We start from the raw sequence: 21087 nt of genomic DNA on the forward strand, positions 1-21087 counted from the left end.
ATTTAAATGAGTAAATTTGATTGATTCCAGGTTAATTGATTTATTCGGGGAATCTTCAATGATTTGATGATCAAAATTGTTGAATTTAGTAAAAAAGAAATTTCTCAAATATCTCAAAAGTCAATCTGAAAAGGGAAAAACAAAAAAATAAAGGTGTGTTGAAATTTTAGTTCGCTCGATACAAACTAGATGGCCATAGTGTGTATGAAAATGGATTATTTTTAATTCGCGAATCTTCCTTCCTTCATTTCGAAAATTCGAATGAATTTCTCATCAAACTTTTCTCATCAAAAAACTGATTATCAGATTTATCGATAATAATGAAAAGACAACCGAAACTTTTAATAATCTTTTTTTCCGATATCGATCAATATCGACAACAGCAGAATGTATGAATCGAAATTCTATAGCAAAAACTTCTTCTGTTCTACATTCTCAAATGTTTATTGTTATTAACTTGTTCCCAAAAAAAAATGAAAATATTCATTTGTTTGAGACGCCGTTTGAAACGTGTGCATAATGAAATGATGACAGACACATTGCTCAACTGTCAGGTAATAATATTTTTGATATATAAAAAATGTTTTTTTTTTGTTTTAAATTTATCAAAAAAGTATTGTCGGTCTATGATTGATCATTAACGACAAATTTATGTCGAACGTGTGTGTTCAATGTTTTGCCGATAAAAAAATGTTCAAAAAGAAATTATATTTCAAATTACAAACTAGATTCTTCTATAGAATGTGTATAGAAATTATGTGATTAACCTGAATTCCCTTTTTTTTGCTCGCAGATTAATTTTGGTCATCATCATCATTATTTTTACAAGTGTTGTACCCTTTTTTTTTCTCTCGTCATTTGCCTTGAACACCTACAGTACCGCCAGCAGTACATTGTATTTAAATATCATTTTTTTTTGGTTACCTATCTGAAATGTAACTAATGATTTGACCACAGATAGATGACCTAAATTTGGCCTTATTTTTTTAACGGTCAGCCAATAATAATGATCATATTATTTTGTTTGTCATTTCGAAATATGGGCTTAAAGAAGCCGGACGTTTTATTCACTGAAAGAAAAAATACCAATCAAATCTTGATCATTTGTCTTAGCTAAATTAAAAAAAATTTACAAAATTTATCAAATTTTACTCAACTTTACCTATTTCAACAGAATGCGATCGAATTGTGCCAAAATTGCTAATTAGAGATTTTTGTTTTTGTTGTTGTTGTTGGGTAAGTTTTTTTTTTTTTTTTTGATAAATTCATTTCAGATTTTTTTTTCCAAAAATTAATCCAAATTATAAAAAAAAACCTAATGTTTATTCCTTTTTTATTTCGTTATTTACCCATCAGCAATTTGTTTGTTTTGTTTTTGAATCATTTTAACCCAAAATATTATCAGTAAGTGACAGTAGATGGCCCTATCATTTTATTTAGTAATGTTTTTTTTGTTATCCAATTTGCAATATCAGAAATTATGTTCTGATGTAATTCTTCCATTTCTGAATCTGATCTGATATTATTCATTTTCATTTTATGGTTGCTATAGATTCCAACAAAATTCATAAGCATAAATTCGGACCAAAAAAAAAGAAAATAGCGTCCGGTTTAACAATAATGGTGACCCATATATTCTAACTCAATGAATTTTGATTTCCAAAATGGATTTCATTTCCAAAAAAATATATTACTAAAACACACACACAATTCTAATTGTATCATAGACATTTTTATCTTTCTTTTTTTGTTTTAAATATAGGCAATCGACAGATTGATAAAATGGATAAATCATTTGTTAAACATTCAAAACATGATATGGCTCCATATACATTTCATTTACATTCAAATTTTGCTCAGCTTTTAGCATTAATACGTCGTGGTCATTATGATGATGTTATTGAATTATTACGACATGAACCAAAATTGCTCAAACTACGTGATCGTATGGGACGTTCAGCATTACATCATTGTGCTGATTGTTGGCCGCTGTCAATTAATCGACCAGATATTAATGCCGATATTGGACAATTATTAATACGAATGATGCCATCAATGATCGAATGGCAAGATCAAGAAGGAAATATACCATTACATTTGGCTGTGATCAATGGTGATATTGGTCTTATAAAAAATTTACTTAGATCTATGACACCTATACAGATTAATATTGCCGATCATGAACTACATACAGTTATACATTGGGCTGTGGTCAGTGGTCAATTGGATGCCATGACAATGGCAATTGATCATGGTGCCAATCCATCTACACCAGATATTTATGGCGCCTATCCAGTACATTATGCTACACAGAATTTTCTTGACAATAGCAATACAATAAGTACAAGTAAAACTGGATCAACACGTCATCTTCTTCAAGCACAACAGCAACAACAATTGTTTGGCTCATCAACTTATAATCTTCATCAATTGGAACCTATTCCACTACTATTACCGGAGATAAATTCAAAAACAAAATCGTCGTCCAGCCAACAACAACAATCATCATCACAACGTCGAGCAACTTCATTACGTATCTTACACTATTTACTGACCAGACCACAGATTGATGTTAATTGTATCGATAATGAACAACGAACACCATTAATATGGTCCGCTAGTTCAGGTATGTGTTTGTTTTATTTCGATTCTGTTTCCCAAAAGAAAAAACATTATTCTTCCCATATCTTCTTTCGGTTACTTCTCTAACCTTCATTTTTTCCATTCATTCATTCATTTGTTTCACTTGGCTGGATTTGTTTTGACCAAATATTTTTTTTTTTTTGCTGTTGTTACCATAGCATATTGGTCATTTTATTTCGTGCATAATTAATTAGAGTTGATAATTTTTTTTCAAATCATTTTCTTTTTTTTTTTTTTTTGGTCATCATCATCATGCTGACCAATTGTTTCGAGTACCATTTTTTTTTGTAATGATGAATATTTCATATTGTGCGTAATTATCTATGCCAAGGTAATCTCCAAGGAAGAGAACAGGAATCATAAATTCATAATTTTCATATATGTTTTTTTCCTATTTCATTCATCGTAGAATTCTGTTGTTTTTCAATGAATCAAATGAATTTATATTCAAATCTATCACTGTAATAATCGCTTATTGGAAACATTTTTGCTTCCCTAAATTCAGTCTGTATTTGTATCCCACATTCATTCATTCATTCATTACAGACAAATGAGTAAGTTGATCCCCATTTTCAAATCCAATTCTATGATGCAATTCTCATTTCAAAATAGGTCAATTTCAATAATTATAGTTTTTTTAATAGGTTAAATTTACAAATTCTAACTGATTGATGCCTTGACCTCAATATATGATCATTATTATTATTCTGAAAAAACCCCATATATTTTATTAATGTAGGGAACAAAAAAATTTTTTTTTCTTTTTTGGAACCCGAATATCCGATTTCAGATGATCGGATTCATTGTTTTACCTGACGACGACTTGAATATTCGTCTGGTAAATTCTGTTTTTGTTGTGTGTTCATTTCAGACATTTGTGTTTGATTGTCCCCAAAAATTTTTTTTCTGATTTTGATTTTTTGTTCTATAAAACTTGAATAACCAACAATAATATTAACAGGTAATCATGATGCATTATTGGTTTTGGTAAAAGCTGGTGCCGAAATATCACAACAAGATAAAGACGGTCTTTCAGGTTAGAAATATCAGAAATAAGATTGAAGATTGACTTTTTAATTTCAATATTCATTAATTAATTAGCATTACATTGTGCATCAAGTCGTGGACATTATCGTTGTGTTCATACATTAATAACAATGTGTGGTGCTGATGTACATCAATTAGATTCTGGTGGTTGTACACCATTATTCTATGCAGTAGCATTAGGTCATCCAGATTGTGTACGGTTATTATTAGAATCCGGTGCACAATTAGATCATCAAGATCATAAAGGTCGTACTGCAGCACATTGTGGTGCAGCTAAAGGACAATTTGAAACATTAAAAATACTACAAGAAAATGGTGCAAATTTATGGTTGAAAAATGTTCGCGGTGATTTACCACTTCATGATGCTGTTAAATCTGGACGTGTTGGTAAGTTGAACAAATTTTTTTTTAATTTAATCAATTTTCTCTGAATCTCTTCATCTTTAGATCTTGTAAAATGGTTTTTAGATCAATCACCCGAATCTGTAAATGCAGTTAATCTTTATGGAAGATCACCATTACATATTGCTGCTTTTAATCATAATATTGAAATGTGTAGTTTACTTGTTTCATATGGTGCTAATATGAATTCAATTATGAAAGTACGTAATCAATATCTAACACCATTAGATGCTGCATTACAGAATGGATCAATAACAACAACAACAACTTCAACAAATCTAGATGAATTATTAGATTATCTTCGAAGACATGGTGCACAACCATTATCACAAATTGATAGTCAACTTGCTGATCATAACAATTATAATCTGCATAGTGAAATGGAAAATTCAAAATTTCAATTATCACCTTCTTCAAATAAAGATGTATCATCAGTTTCTAATGTTACTTTACAACAAGAACAACAACAACAAAATGCTCCCATTTTATTAGATACAAATTTTTCAAAAATCAAATCCAGACGATCACAAGAATCCAAAATTCAAAATAATGAAATCGAACAACAACGACATAAATCTAAATCAAAATTGGCTCGTTTCGATGATGATAATACCACTACAAAACTGCCTAATCTCGTACAAAATAATCAACAAACAAATGAACAGACTAGAGCTGTTTCATCAAAATCTCAATCTTCATCATCATTACCATCTTCATCACCATCGAATTCGGTTGTTCATTCAGCTACCGCTCATAATCATCATCATCATCGTCATCATTTTACTGATCGTTTGAAAAATGTTCGTGAATTTGATACTATTTTGGATGGTAATGGTGAAAATAATAAACATCCTACACATTTAAAACAAGCAATCATAACAAATGTCTATTTGACTACTACTACACCATTGGCTGCAGTAGCTGGAACAACATTACCATTAACAACATTGGAAAATAATGAAATTACTCATAGTTCGGATAAATCAATAGCAACAGGAACAGCATTAGTACCAGTTTATTATGTTAAACGTGTTTCACCATTGAAAAAAATTTCATCATCTGTATCACAAAAACGGACAAAAAAATTAAAAAAATCTCGTGTCATTAGTGATGGTCAAGTTTCGGTTATTCTAAAAACACATGATACGTTTTATACAGCATCAGATGATGTAGATGAACATGAGAAATTATTATCGAAAAAAAGTGAAAAATCTGAACAAAAATTGATAAAATCACATGATAATGATGAAGATTATATTGGAGAAGAAGATGATAAAATAGCAGAAGACCTGAATAGTGAACTTAAAGATGATCATAGTAATATTGGTGAAGATGATGATGATGAAAAAGTGGAAGAAATTTCAAATCTTAAAGAATTCGATGAAACAATTTCCGAACAAATGATGGACAAAAAAACGCCTGATTCTGGTTTTGAAAATGAAGAACAACGCCGGACAAGTTTGTCGAATAAAGTAAAAGAAAATGAAATAGAAATGAAAAGAAAAACTTTATCATCATCATCATCATCGTCATCTGAATCAAATCTTGTTGATATAAAACGAAAAGATTCAAAAATCGAATCAACACACGAAACAGAAGATGGCACTGTTGATCATATTCATGAAACGATACGATCTGATTCGAAAGATAGAAATCGACCAGAAATTCCCCAAGAATTGATACAACGAGATTTTGTTCAATCATTAAATGATGATGATAATATAGGAATAGAAGATGATAATAATGATGATGATGATGAAAGAAGAAAACGTTCAATTTCCAATATATTAGAAGAGCCTAAATTTAAAGCACAAAAATCAATCGAAAGTTTACAATCACAAAAATTATCAGCTGCTAATTCAATTGAAGATGAAGTTAAATCTATAAAATCAGACCAAGATTCCACTGATAAACCAACTGATCAATTGGTGATCGTTAGCATTACGCAAAAAGTTCCTGATGATGATGATGAACCTCGGATTGTTGAAGTTATTGGCGATCAAGAAGAAAATAAAAAAGAGGAAGTTGAAACATTGGATGACCAAAATGAACAAGATACGAACATTGATCATGAAACTGTGAAAACTGATGAAGATCTTAATGAAGTGAATGAAGATGAGATTTATAAAAAAGAAATCAAATTTGATGTCATTGATGATATACCATCTGAAATGATAAAAACAGATGTTTCTTCTATGCATGATGCTGATGATGTTATCGATACGACAGGCGAAAAAATAATTGATACTGCTGATTCTGATGTAAAAAGCCTCGATAATGCTGGTGATGATAATACAAGTGTTGATGGTGCTTTACATTCAATCAAAAGTGTTGATTCCGTTGAAAAACCAAAAGTTCAAGAACCGATTATTGCTCCAGATGATGAAATTAATGATGATGCAAATGTTACTGCCAAAGTTGAAAGTGAACAAAAAGATTCACTTACTGAACCACCTAGTCGAATTTTGTTACGACGAAATTCATATACAAAAGGTTCAATTGAATTGAATGAAAATCAACAATCATCTGGTAATATTAATGATCAACCAGCATCATCAACTGTTTTTGAATCATCATTTGGTCCTGTTCGTCAATTAAAAGGCAAGAAAAAATCTTATGATTATGTTCGACCAAAAGTAGATTCATATTGGTCAGATGATTATCATCGTCAACATCAACATACGGATCATTCACCTAATCATTTAGTATTATCGGGTAAACATGATCATCATTACAAACATCATCACCATCATCATAATGATAGACATGGTGGTAGTATGGGATATTTACCTTCAACATCAATGAATGATGAATATTCACGGATTGATCCAAAAATAATCAATCAAACAGTAGAAAAATATTTGAGAAAGTTGGTAGAATTTTTTTAGATTTTAAAAATTTTTTCTCATTGAATTTTTTTTCCATTATCATGACTAAAATATTATCTAGATATTATCTAGAAAGACAATTGTTTGAAGAATTATATGATTTAAAACGTTATCAAATCCGTACTGGACGTACAAATGAACCACAATCAGTTCGTCGGTTAGTTGATCGATTTCGTCGTGAAATGAAAGCACCAGGAATGGTTGATTTTAAAGGTCCATACACTTATCGTGCTTATGAAATGTATCTTTATGGTAATGAAATTTTTTTTTCTTTCTAACCAAATTTTTGTTGTAAAAGTGTAAATGACTTTAACTTTTAAAAAACAAATGATTTTAGATTTACTTCGACAATTATCACGTTCAAATCAGAAAAAATTAGCTTATATGACTAAAGTAAGCATGTTTAGATTTTATTTTTATAGTTTTTTTTGATAATTTTTTTTTCACGTTCAAGTCAATCAGTTATGATGATTTAGCTGCAAACTATGAACGTTTGCATGCTGAAACTGATCAACAACATAAACGTCAAAGTCATGGACATTATTCTTCGAAAAATTTTGGCCCATCAGATGTTTCTTCCGATACATCTGAAACTACTCATAATCATGATGAATATGAGAAAAGAAAAAATGAAAGAGAATCGGCTACTCAACGTCATCATCATCATCATCATCATGGTCATTCGAAAATGGATCCACTATTAGATTATGATAGACATCCACATGGTTTAGTTGTTGATTATAAATATGAATATCATAAATCACAACATCGAAGAGGTGATTCTTATCAAGGTGAATTAGTTGATGTGATATATGAAAATCTTTATAAAAGTACTGGTGTTCATGGATCAAAAATGGATGAAATGGCAGTATCAAGAAAAATAGTTCAACGATCAGGTCAAGAAGAAGAAGAAGATGATGATGATAATAATGATGATGGTTCCAGAAAAGAAAAAAATGCTGCAACATCAGCAACAACAACAGCGGCTGATAATCAAAAAAATATGGATCAATCAGATCAAAAGGTAAGATGGCCTAGAGATAATGATACAAGCCATAGTTGTTGTGTTACTAAAAGAAAATGTGATGATGATGATGGATATGATTTCTCTCGTTGTTATCTATATGGCCATCATGGATTATCGCCATTAAATTTGATTGAATCAAATTCAAATAGTCCGGATAATTTACATCGACGATTAATCAGATTAGGACAATCATCGATCATTAATAATAATAAAAAACATGGTAAACAAAAAAGAAAAATCTATAAATTATCAAAAAAACCATATAAAGTAATTATACCACATGCTAATGAAATACATCAACGATGGCAACAGATTAAAGAACATGAACGTAAACGTAAACATTATATTCGTAATGATCTGCAATCATCATTTTCATCATCATCAATTGATTCCGATATAACACTTTGGTTTGAATTGAATCGTAAATGGCGATCTTAAAATTCGATTATTGTAGAGAGAGATGATTACAGCAGCATATTCTCGTCACACACACAAACAATTTAGAATAGTTTTCTAGATTTAATAGCTTTATTGATTGTTTTCTGCAAATCTTTTTTTTTCTTGATGAATCTCTACAAAAACTTTTATCATTTGTTAACAATTTGATGTGATAAAAAATTTTAGCAAATTGAGAATATACAACAACAACAACGACGACGATTATTAGAAATTATTTGATGTAATTTTTTTTTGGTTAGTATTTTCTTTATTTAAAAAAAAAATTTTATTTCATTAAAATCGTTAAATTTTAAATTTTGAATTTTGTTTTTTGGTTTTCTATCTAAATATTTTTTTTTGTTTGTTTCAAAAAATTTCAATGAATTGGACAACTATTCAATGTAATTTCGCCTTCAATTTTAGCATTATTCAATGTTTGTGGCATACCATTAATGCTTATGATTTGTAAACAACCAAGATAATCATCTTTTACATTGTTTAGTTGTGCAAGTTTTTCATCTTTAAGTTTGGCTGGTAAACCACCAATATACAATGGATCTTTAGTATCTGTTGATGAAATACCAGGCTGTCCAGTACTGATAGCTGTTGGCTGGTCATCAATTGTTAACATTACTAAATTTTTTGTTTTAAATGCCATTATTGTATGCCATTCACCATCACAAATACCATTTTTAACATAATCACTTGCAATGATTGGATCCTATTGAATAAAATTAAATTAAATTAAAAAATTTAATTCATTTGATTTTCCTTTAAAAAAAAATTTACCGCTCCATTATTCACTGAAAAGATTAATTTTCCTTTATCCAAATAAAGTACCAAATAATCCACTCGACCAAATACAGCAGCCAAAATACCATATGGTTTTCTTGGTTTTATCTTCATAATCAATGTAAATTCAACACTAACACGAAATTCATCAAATAATCTTATATAACCACCATTATAATGGAAAAAATGACCATTTTCAATTTCGGATGAACATTGTACAACATCATGATCACGACCATCTTTAAATGGATATTCTTGATCACGAACTTTAATATCACGTATACATCCGGCAAATGAAGACATTGCATAATTATAATCATTTTTATCAGCACTTTTCAAATGACTTTTGATTTGTGAACGTAATTCTTTCGGTACACCACCAACAAATATTGGTGAATTAACATTCAATGATGATGTTGATCCTGTTGATGATACTTCTACTGTTTCTTCATCCACACGTAAAAGACCAATTTTACCTTTACGGCTAAACGTTACTGTATGCCATTGATTATCATTATAATTTGTTGATAAAACAGCAATAGCACGACCAGAACCACAATCAAAACTATAATGAAGTTTATCATTAAGGAAATATAGGCCAATAAAATCAATATTATTCTGTGATGTTATATAGAATAATATACCATCAGCTTTGGTTGTTTTGAATTTCAATTGAAATCCACTTTCATTTTCTAAACCTTTTGCAACATCATTTGAAATTGGAAATTCATAACGACTCCATAATGAATTACCAAATCTTTTTTCTTCGGGATTTGAATCCGATTCTAATTTTGGTATTGGTGGTAGGAGACAATTTTCAAAATTCGGTATATTCAATTGACTTGATGATTTACCACCACCACCAGAAGATATTTCCGGTATTATTTGATCTTTAAAATTTGTAACAAGTATTTCATCTTCATTAATTGATAATGGACATTTTTTAAAATCAACATTCATTTGATTATTTGAATTGGCAAAATTTAAAAATTTATAATTAATCGATATATCACCAATACAGCCAGAAAATTGTGAAAATAAATAATCAAAACGTTCGATAGGCATACCACCAATATAAATCATTTTCAAACGTATTAAATCCATTGGATTATTTATATCAATACTAAATGAATTTATATCATCAACATCCATATCTAATGTTCGTTGATTAAAATTTATCGTTATAAAATGCCATTTATTATCATTATAATATTGTAAATCTGTACGTAATAATTGATTATTACTTGTACGTAAAATGAGCATTCCATCCGCTAAATAAACATGTATAAATTGATCCCATTGTTCATTGCTCATTGCCAATATCAGACCAGATTTCACCAGTGTTCGAAATTTAAATGTAATCTGTATCATCATATCATTACGATCAGCATCATTTTTTATCGGTTCAATTTGTTGATCTTGAAATATTACATATGCTTTCGAATCAATAAATGATGCAACTCGAACAAATGTTGAACAACCAATCGTTATACCAAATGATTCTTTATGATTATTTAGATTTTGTTGTGTTGAATCAATTTGTAAATCTTTTATACAACCATCAAAACCTTCTTTTGTAACTTCATAATATGGATTAAGACCACGATAACCACCAACATAAATATTATCATCGGTAATTAAATCCGTACTTAAACCCATTGAAAATCCAGATTGTTCATCACTATTATCCACTGTAACTAAACATTCTTTTCCTTCACGATTTACTTTAATAAAATGCCATTGTCCATCATTATATGTTTTTTCGGATGGTACTTTAGTAAAAATACTACCCAAATCATATTTAACCACTACCTTTCCATCATTCAGTTCGATTGAAAAATATGGTTTTTTCGTCGATGGATTTCCAATCAAAAATAGTAGACCATTTTTGTTGAATGTTTTAAATTGAAAACTAACAAAAACAGTATCTTTGAAATTCAAATCATTTCGGGCCAATATTATATAACTATTTCCATTAAAACGGACATTATTTTCAGTAAATAATTCATTTGCTTGTTCATCGCCTTGTATGTTGTAGGAATTTTTAACATTCCAAAGACCCAATGGTTCATTATCCAAGAAAACATTCGAAACAACACCATAAAAATGACGATTTTTAACAGCCGGACTAAGTTTAATATTCGTTGGTACACCACCGATAAATATTTTTGATTGATCACGATCTAAATTAAAAACACTAGCCGAACCAGGTGCAATTTGTTGTGATTCGGTTCGTTGTTTATCCGTCAATACCGAAAGCCGTATTAGACGACCAAAACGTTCGACAATAATTTGATGCCATTTTTGATCATAAATATTTTGTGTATCTTCAATCATAGTTGGATTACCAGCACCAAGATCCCAAATCAATACAACTTTTCCACGTCTCAATTCCAAACACATATAATCATAATTTATGGATTTTCGTTTTGTTTTACCAATTGACATTTCATCAATTGTATCACGTTTCACCAAATCATTTGAACCATCAATTGGATTACCAATATAAGCTAACATTCCTTCCGGATAATCACCTTTAAATTTCATTGAAAATTTATTATATGTTGATGATTCAACAAGATTTGTTGGATTATTTAATTCCAATACAGAATTTTCACCAAAACGTACACCAACACGAATATTATTTGCTTGGTGACGAGCTAGCTGAATACGTTTCTTTAAATCAGCAATTTTATTCGATATTGTTGATGATACTTTTGCAAATTCCCGGTTCAAATCATTAATTTCATCCGTAGTGGAAATATTTTTCATACGTTCAACATCTTTTTGAAAACGATCAACATAATCTTTACTATCTTTAACATCCATTACAAAATTTGAATAATCTTTTATATCTTTTGAACCATCTTTTAAATTATCAATTAAATTAATTAAATTTAAAACTTCACTTTGTGTTTGTTGTACATTATCGGTTGATTTTTCAATTTTATCAATATTAATACGATCATTCAACATTGTTTCTAAATTCAATAAACTTTGATTTAGATTTTCAAATTGTTTAACATTATCCTGTGAAAGTAGATCAGCATGATTTATAATTGATTCACGTTCACGTAATTGATCAGCCAAATCATTTAATTGTCTATCGATTTTTGTTGCTGTTGGTTCTTGATTTATTTCTTGCAAATGTTTTAAATCATCCATAAATGTATTATCTTTTCCAATCGATTCTTTCAGATCATTCAAAATGAATTCACTATCCTGTACAGTATTACTGATTTTATCATATGCATTTGCTGCTTTCAAAGGATCGGTTGCCTGGTTTTTTGTTGTTGATATTAATTGATCAAGATAATCACTTTGCAGTGATTGTTTTTCAGCATGTTTTTCTGCATCCGTTACAACTTTATCCAATTCCATTAATGAATCCGTAATTTCATTACGTTTTTGTTCCAATTGTTTTTCATTATCAATTAAACGATTTTCTTGTTGTTTAATATCAATTTTCATACTTTCTAAATCATTAATATTTTTTCCAGTTTGTTCAATAAAATTGGTTGCATTTTGCATTGTCAATTCTGTTTGCGACATTTGTTTTTTGATTGTATCGATTTCATTATCGATTATTTCACGATATCCATTTTGTATAATTTTTTCAGCATCAATTGTATCACTACGTGCTTGATAGGTAAAATTTTTTAATTCATTTATCAAATTACTAATATTATGTTGACGAATTGATGAATCTTCAATATTATTTTTCATATCCAACCAAACGGTATAAAAATTTTCAGCAATTTTTAATGTATCATTAAAAATATTATTATCTTTATCATAACGGGACATATAATCATCAACAAATGGTTTTTGTAATTCCAAAAGGATTTGTTCACTTTCCGCAAGAATTGCATCACGATTCATTTGGTTTTCCGTATAATCAGCAATATTATTTTCTAAATGTTGCAGTGAATCAACAACTTCAACTGCTGATTGTAAAACTAATTTTGCTTTATTTCCAGCCGCGATTGAATCATTATATGCTTTATTTACTTTATTCAATATATCGATTGAATTTTTTTCCATACCATCGGATTTTATATCCATTTTTTCAATTTGATTCAACAAATCTTCCGAATCATTTTTTACTTTTGTAAAATTACGTATATTATTCATACGTTCATCAGTTTCAGCAAATGTATTTTGTATACGATCTTTGAACATTTTGATTTGATTTTGTACACTATTCAATTTACGATATGCTAATACTGAACTAGAAGTATTCAGCGTTTGTGATTCAATAAATTCAATATCTTTACCAATCTGATCGGCATCATCCAATAATGTATGTACACAATCACCACATTCTTGACAACCAGTTTCCGGTACTAATACCCAACGATCAGGACATTTTTCACATTTCGAACCAATAACACCTGGTAAACATTGACATTGTCCAGTAAATTGATTACATTGTTTAACACGTGAATATTTATCATTACAACCGCAAGATGTACAACCATATTTACTATAACCCCAATAACCAGGTGCACATGTACCACAATTTTTACCCGCAACACCAGTTTTACATGGACATTGACCCGAATCATCACAATTTATATCATTTGATGCTTCACCACACATACATGGTTGACAACCTTGACATGTTTGAAATCCATAATAACCAACGGCACATTGATCACAATTTTTACCAATAACATTTGGTTTACATTTACATGTTGCCATTTTATGATCACAATATTCTGATCCACATTTATTACATGAACATTCCGAACAATTTTTCTGTACAATTGAATCACCATAATACCAATCAGCACAATGTTCACAATAATTACCACCAGAATTGAATAAACATTTTTTACATTTTCCTGTGAATGGATCACAACTATCAATATCAGTTGGATCAATATTACCATTACATTCGCAATTTTGACAAATTTCACCAACAATATGTGGTTGTCCCCAATGACCAGCACCACATAATTCACATCTTGTACCATTATAACCATCACGACATGTACAACTTAATACTGAACCAGAACTTGATACTTCACAACTTGTTGCAAAATTATTTGATTCAATTGGTAATGGACATGCACAAATCATACAATCATTTGGTGTACCTTGGGTTGCATCACCATAATAACCTTCTGAACAATGTTCACAATAATCACCTTCAGTATTAAATTTACAATCAAAACATTGTCCAGTAATAGGGTCACATGTATTTGAATGACCATTACAACGGCAAGGTACACAAGCACCTAAATATGGTCCATGTTGAATCCGGTAATATCCTTCAGCACATTCTTCACATGATGTTCCACGATAATTCCTTGGACAAAGACATTGTTCAACACTTGTTGCTTTACGTTTAAATATTGGATCAATTATACGTCCAGAACCAGTTACAGATGTTTCCATTTGAAATTGAAATTCAATAACAATCGTATCTTGTGTAGAATCAAAATATTTTATACGAATATAAATTGCTTGCAAATCGACAAGTGTCATCATCAATTGTTCACGTGTAACATATGTTTCATCTAATTTTTTAAATTCTTTTTCCAACAAACGTATTGTAACGTTGAATTTTTCATTCAACACTGGTGATTCAATATTTTCATAAATCAATGAATAATTTTTACCAACAAAAATTATATCCGGCATTGATGATGATGGTTTATATTCACGATTATTATTACTAACTTTATTAATAATATTATAATGAAATTCACTTCCATACGATGTAATTTTATTACCAAGAAATTCATCTGGCAGCGATAAATACATTGATGATGATGATGGTAATTTATTATCAAGTTTTTCACGTGAAAAACTTGTACGAATTTGAAATTTTTCCATTACATAATCCATTTCATAATCTTCATTAATTTTCAATTGATTTATATCCAATAGATTTTCTTGCATCGTAATGTTAACTAGATCGATTTTTTCCGATGAAATTAATTGTATCGGTACGAAAACCATTGAAGATCCAGTACAACGGTCAGTATTTCCAAAACAAAAACATTTTGTACAACCATTCGAATTACTTTCTTCCAAATGATATGAATCAGTTTTACAACGATCACATAATTGACCATCAACATTTTTTTTACAAAAACATCTTGCTGAATTTTGATCACAAATTTCCGGCACTGTACCACGAATATCGCAACGACATAGCTGACAATTGGGAAAACCAAAAAATCCTGGCCGACATTTGTCACAAGTACGGCCAACAATATTCGGTCTACATTGACAATCACCAGTATCAACATTGCAACGTAGATCACGATTTTGTACACCCCTAGGATTACAACCACAATCAACACAGCCGATAATTTTATCAAAACCAAATGTAAGCGGTAAACATTTATCACAATCTTTACCGGTAACACCTTTCGGACAGATACAATCACCTGTTTTCCGATGACAAATAGCCGTTGATGGACAATTACATTGTTTACAATTTGGCCAACCATAATAACCAGTTTTACATAGGGAACAATCACGACCAATAACATTTGGTTTACATCGACATTGACCACCAAAATTTTCACATTTATAATCATATGATCCATCAATATTACATTCACACGGTAGAGCGCCACCATTAAAATCTACTGTAGTTGAAAATACTAATGATCGACAAAATTCGGTTGTATTTTTTGGATCAATAAAGTAATTATTTTTAATACATTCGGCCATAATATTTTTATGTCCATCCACAGGTACAGATTCGATTAATTGTTCATCAAAATTTTCAGCCGGTATAACCAACAGATAATCCAGATAAACATCGGAAATATTTGGGGAATTTTCATTTGTTGGAATTTTCAATGTAATTTGAAAATTTTTCTGTATGGAGAATGCAGTTGAATTCCATTCCATTGAATCTTTTTGTTTTAATGGTACACGACAGCCAACAGTATTCGGACAATGTTGTAATGTTGCAACACCACTATAAAGATGTCCATTTTGAATCAAAGCATCGATATCGAATTTTGGATTATTTGGTTGATAATAATTTAATATGAAATAATATGGACCAGGTTTCGTTACCGTACCTCTTATATCGATCGATTGCATTGAATCATTCAAACGTACTAATAATGGTGTTTCCGTAGTCGTAATTCCGGGATTAATTTGATTATATTGTGGATGTTCAACAATTTGTTCGGGTTTTTGCCCGAATAAATCGGTTTCAGCTTCGATTTTTATTCCTTCCGATACCAGCGGGAAATTGGATGTTTGACATTTACCATTTTTATAATTACAAACAAAATTTGGTTCAATATAATCATATGACCAATGATTATCAAATGGTATTATTGTAATTGTATTAACATTTAATGATTCAAATTGTTTACTTGATTCGGTTGGTAAAACTTCTTCTTCGGTCGATTGTCTTCGATTTCTATCGCCATTATAATTCGATGGTGATGGCGATTGTTGTTTGGGTGAAAGCTTGATACGTAATCGAAATGCATCATCAGCCATACCATCAAATGATAATATTTTTCCCTGGTCAGTTATAATTGCTTGTCGACAAACAAATAAATATGGACATGCTGATAAAATATTTTCACTTGTAAATGTTTGATTACGTTCTAAATTGGTTAATTCAATTGAAATCGATATTGATTGATCTAAATTATCCGGTGTATGATAATTAAGTATAATTAAATTTGTAACATTTTGTTTGGTAATGAATTCAAATTCTAAATTATCATTCATTTTATCCATACGAGCAAATTGATTTTTTGTATTTAATTTTTCCAAATATCCAATTTGATCATAATCAACTATCGATGGTTTCGTTTGTCCCGATTCTTTTATAATTAGAGCATCATTTACTGGAAGATGTTTACTTGTTATTGGATAATCAGGATATGAATGTAAAATACATGTATGATTATTCAATGGTTTATAAAGACAAGGTCCGGTTCTTTTTTCTTGAAATAAATTTGGATCATAATATGCTTGTGGTATCAATACTAAATAATCAATATAAAGATCATATTTATCTGATTGAAAATAAATTTGCCATGGACCAACACCTAATGATATCATACCACCACCATTTGATTGACGACCAGTAACATACAATAATTTTGGTTGATCAGTTGGTTCCATCGATATTGAAACAGTTTGTTCTTCTTCATTCATCCATTCATTCGGTATGAATCGTAAATTACCATTAATTGTTTCACTATTTTTATTAACATAATTTATAATTATTTTATAAATACTTGTTTTTGTTATAGTAATATTTGTAAATATTTCTTTTTGTAATGGACTGAATATTGCATAACCTCTCCATGAATAATCAGGGAAAATTTCATCATCATAACCAAATCTTGCTGTTGACCCGGTTGGATTATACCAATCTTCAGTTTCATATTGAAATTGATAAAATGTTGGAAAATATGTTGCTTCAAATGTTTCGGAACAAGTTTTTCCACGTATTCGTGATTTACAACGACATTGTCCAGTTAATTTATCACAATCCGAACTAACAGCACCACCAACATCACATTCACAATCCATACAACCGAAAAAACGTGCTGAATTTAGTTGATAGGTATTCGGTTTACACATATTACAAGTTCTTCCTTGTACATTCATTTTACACATACAATCACCCGTTACTGTATCACAAATACCGATTCGACTAATTGTACCATTTTGATTACAATGACAATCTTCACAACCATATGGATTATTCATCTGTAGATTCCAATATAAATCTTTACATTGATTACAAATTCTACCTTTTACACGTTCTTTACATTCACAAAGTTTTCCAATTTCAACTTTATCACAACCACCAAATTCGGCTACTAAACCAGCTGGATTACAATTACATTCTTAAAAAAAATCAAAAATTATAAAAATTATTAATGAAAATACCTGGCTTATTTGATTATCATTTTTCGATTAACTTACCTTCACAATAAGGAAAATTATAATAACCTTCTTTACATTGTTCACATTTTTGTCCTTCATATCTATCTTGACAAAGACAATTACCCGAATGATCACATGAAACACCAGTTGATCCACGCCAATGACATTTACATTGTTCACATTTTGGAAAATTAAAATGACCAACAGCACAATCATTACATTTTATACCACCAAAATTTCCTTTACAACGACATTTACCATTATTATCGCATGAATTATTTGTTGAACCATCCATATTACAATCACATTTAATACAATTAGGATAACCATAATAACCATCTGAACATTTATCACAATAATTTTTTTCATAACCATCCAGACAATAACATTCACCAGTGATTGGATTACATTTTTCTTCAGTCGATCCTTCTGTTTGACATAAACATGATTCACAACGTGGATAATTAAAAAATCCCTGGTTACATTTGTTACAATTTTGACCACCATAATTTGTTTGACATTTACATTGACCAGTTTCTACGTCGCAAACATTATCAATTGAATTATTTGGATTACAATCACATGGTTTACAATCAGGAAATCCATAATAACCAGGTTTACATTCTTTACAATATTTTCCACCATAACCTATTTTAACAAAATCATTATCATTAGGTTAAATTTGACAATCGATTAATTCGATTAAAAAGATTCGATTACCTTCTTTACATGGACAACTTTCACCTTCACGTAATTCACATAAATTTCCAATTGTACCATTGGGAAAACAATGACATTCCTGACAAACAGGATAACCAAAATATCCAACGCTTTGTGGGTGAAATAGAAAATCAATCAGAAGTGTTAATTAAATTGGTCAAAATGAAAAAAAATGCAAAAAAAAATCATTACCTGCAACGATCACAATCGGGTGGTTGAAAATTTTTACGACATTCACATTGACCAGTTTCATCGAAACAATTTCCAGTTGAAAAATTTAAATCACATTCACATTGATGACAAACATCAATAGCATCTAATGAACGATTTTTTGGCCGATAAAAACCATCACGACATTTGTCACAATTAATACCGGTAGTATTATGTTGACAATTTTGACAAACACCACCACCTTCATATTTACCGTAAATATTTTTACTTAAATTTTTCCTGGAAATTTCTTCATCAAAATAACATTGATTTGAATGGCCATGACAATTACATTTTTCACAAACAAATAAATCACCAATTGTTGCTCTACGCCATTTATATTGTTGATAACCATCACAACATTCTTCACATTGTAAACCACATGTATGATGTTGACATGCACAGGATAATTTCAATGGATCTTGTGGTGAACTTTGATCACATTGTGATGCATGTCCATTACAAACACATTGTCCACCAATATTTATATCTTTGATACTGTAAAAATACTGGAAAAACAGAATCGAAAATCAAAAAACAAAAATTTGCTAAATATTGTTATATTGCATACACGTCGAGTTACGGTTGGTTCTTCTCTTGCTACCGAAAGTAAATGACCCAATGTAGTTTTTGGTCTTAAAAATCTTAAACGAATATTTGTTGCTGTTGTCCATTCTTGTAAAACTGTTGATAATGAAAAATTTTCTGCACTTGGTCGTCCGTTGATTAGAGAAATGGCAATCTAGTGATGATTATGTAATTAATTAAGGAAAAAATGACATCAATTTTCAATTGCTTACTTCACCATTTTCAAGTGGTACTAATTTTGAAAATTTTGTTTCACAAATAACCGAATCATCTCTGGTAATCGGTTGCAAAGTATGTTTACCAAAAAAATAACTACAATCTTGTGGTGTATCGGCAAAATATTGCCATGGATAATATGTTTGACCATAATCTCGGGAACGTTCCAATATCCAAACACCAGGACGTGGTGAATTACCCATTTTAATAAAAACATATGCAACATTGAATTCTTGTCCCAAATTCAACGTTAGATTAACTTTACTATATTGTGCACCACGTGATAATGGTGGACTTTGCCACCATCTTTCCGTACCATCAATAGCATATTGTGGTGGATGTGAACGTTTCGGATCATTTGGATCACAATAATCACATGCTTGTCCTTCAATTAGATTAAAATTTTCCGTTTCTTCTAAACGATTTGAACCAACAATTTTACAATATAATTCTGGTTCCGGTACATTTTCACCACAAGTAGCGCTAGCAGTTATCTATTATATATTGAGAAGAAAAAAGAGGAAGAAAAAGAAATCAAAACAAGATTGCATCATTGAACATTGTGAAAATTTTTGTTTGTTTGTTTGTTTCGCTTACATTTCTTCCTTCGGCAATATTAAAATATGGTGGATTCAATACTTGCATATGAATCGTGCCATAGTTTTGACCGATTAAAATCAATAACAAAATGATTCGTTTCATTTTTCTTCTTCTTCTTGGTTCTTGATTCTTCAGAGCAACGAAGAACCAAGAAGATAATTTGGATGGATTCTTTGTTTTTTGTCAAAATTAATTCAGAATTAAATTCACTTTTATTCAATGAGAGAGGAAAATTTGTTTATAGAAATTCACACAGCAAACAGCACAGCACACCATTTGGTATCAATCAACAAATGGCCAATCAACAACGACTAAAACGAATCGAACGAAAACTCTAAAAATAACCAACCATATCGTTGGATAGAGGGGGGAAGAAAGTCAAAAAGACAAAGTAATCTATCAATGCGCCTATAGAGAACTTTGGTTTGGTGATTATATGGCAAAGACAACCAGAAAAAGAAGAAGAAAGCAGACTGCTGATGGGTGATAAGTTCATCAATTGGTTTCATCCATCCCTCGCCACCCCAAAAAAAGCCAAAATGCCAGGACAACGCCTATTTTACAAGTGAAAAAAATCGACGAATAAAAGAAAAAAACCGTTTTTCAGTTTTTAGACGAAAG

General features: G+C 30.0%; 2 protein-coding genes across 5 annotated transcripts; one reads left to right on the forward strand and one right to left on the reverse strand.

The window, feature by feature from the left end:
* The first annotated feature begins 429 nt into the window (after positions 1 to 429).
* Positions 430 to 8760, forward strand: LOC113794230 (uncharacterized). 4 transcript variants are annotated; one of them, XM_075822055.1, is made up of 10 exons: positions 430 to 554; positions 794 to 1236; positions 1763 to 2626; positions 3605 to 3679; positions 3745 to 4077; positions 4138 to 6961; positions 7042 to 7232; positions 7318 to 7373; positions 7435 to 8004; positions 8157 to 8296. In XM_075822055.1, exons 3-10 carry the CDS (start codon positions 1783 to 1785, stop codon positions 8163 to 8165), a joined length of 4902 nt encoding a protein of 1633 aa, XP_075678170.1. In that variant the 5' UTR covers positions 430 to 554; positions 794 to 1236; positions 1763 to 1782; the 3' UTR covers positions 8166 to 8296. The 4 variants fall into 4 exon arrangements, with proteins under 4 accessions (XP_075678170.1, XP_027200133.1, XP_075678169.1 ...); XM_027344332.2 differs by having other exon boundaries at positions 432 to 554; positions 7435 to 8760; XM_075822054.1 differs by lacking the exons at positions 430 to 554; positions 794 to 1236 and having other exon boundaries at positions 1748 to 2626; positions 7435 to 8760.
* A 61-nt stretch (positions 8761 to 8821) lies between these two features.
* On the reverse strand, positions 8822 to 20596 carry LanA (laminin subunit alpha). The gene is made up of 8 exons (XM_027344423.2): positions 20464 to 20596; positions 19863 to 20360; positions 19634 to 19804; positions 19045 to 19571; positions 18853 to 18962; positions 18172 to 18780; positions 9235 to 18092; positions 8822 to 9166 (listed from the first exon to the last, which is right to left on the reverse strand). The coding sequence occupies exons 1-8, from the start codon at positions 20566 to 20568 to the stop codon at positions 8822 to 8824; spliced, it is 11223 nt and encodes a 3740-aa protein (XP_027200224.2). The 5' UTR covers positions 20569 to 20596.
* Positions 20597 to 21087: the final 491 nt, after the last annotated feature.

Source organism: Dermatophagoides pteronyssinus, unplaced genomic scaffold (assembly GCF_027571235.1).
Source record: "Dermatophagoides pteronyssinus isolate colony J.1.1.1.1 unplaced genomic scaffold, Derpt_VIB-CSIC_2022.12 sq0015, whole genome shotgun sequence".
NCBI lineage: Eukaryota > Metazoa > Arthropoda > Arachnida > Sarcoptiformes > Pyroglyphidae > Dermatophagoides > Dermatophagoides pteronyssinus.

Coding starts and splice junctions, on each gene's coding strand:
- LOC113794230 (XM_027344332.2), top strand. CDS start 1,783: ATGGATAAATCATTTGTTAAACATTCAAAACATGATATGGCTCCATAT. Junction 2,627..3,604: donor AATATGGTCCGCTAGTTCAG/GTATGTGTTTGT, acceptor TAATATTAACAG/GTAATCATGATGCATTATTG. Junction 7,374..7,434: donor AATTAGCTTATATGACTAAA/GTAAGCATGTTT, acceptor TTCACGTTCAAG/TCAATCAGTTATGATGATTT.
- LanA (XM_027344423.2), bottom strand. CDS start 20,568: ATGAAACGAATCATTTTGTTATTGATTTTAATCGGTCAAAACTATGGC. Junction 20,361..20,463: donor ATATTGCCGAAGGAAGAAAT/GTAAGCGAAACA, acceptor AATATATAATAG/ATAACTGCTAGCGCTACTTG. Junction 18,963..19,044: donor CCCGATTGTGATCGTTGCAG/GTAATGATTTTT, acceptor TCACCCACAAAG/CGTTGGATATTTTGGTTATC.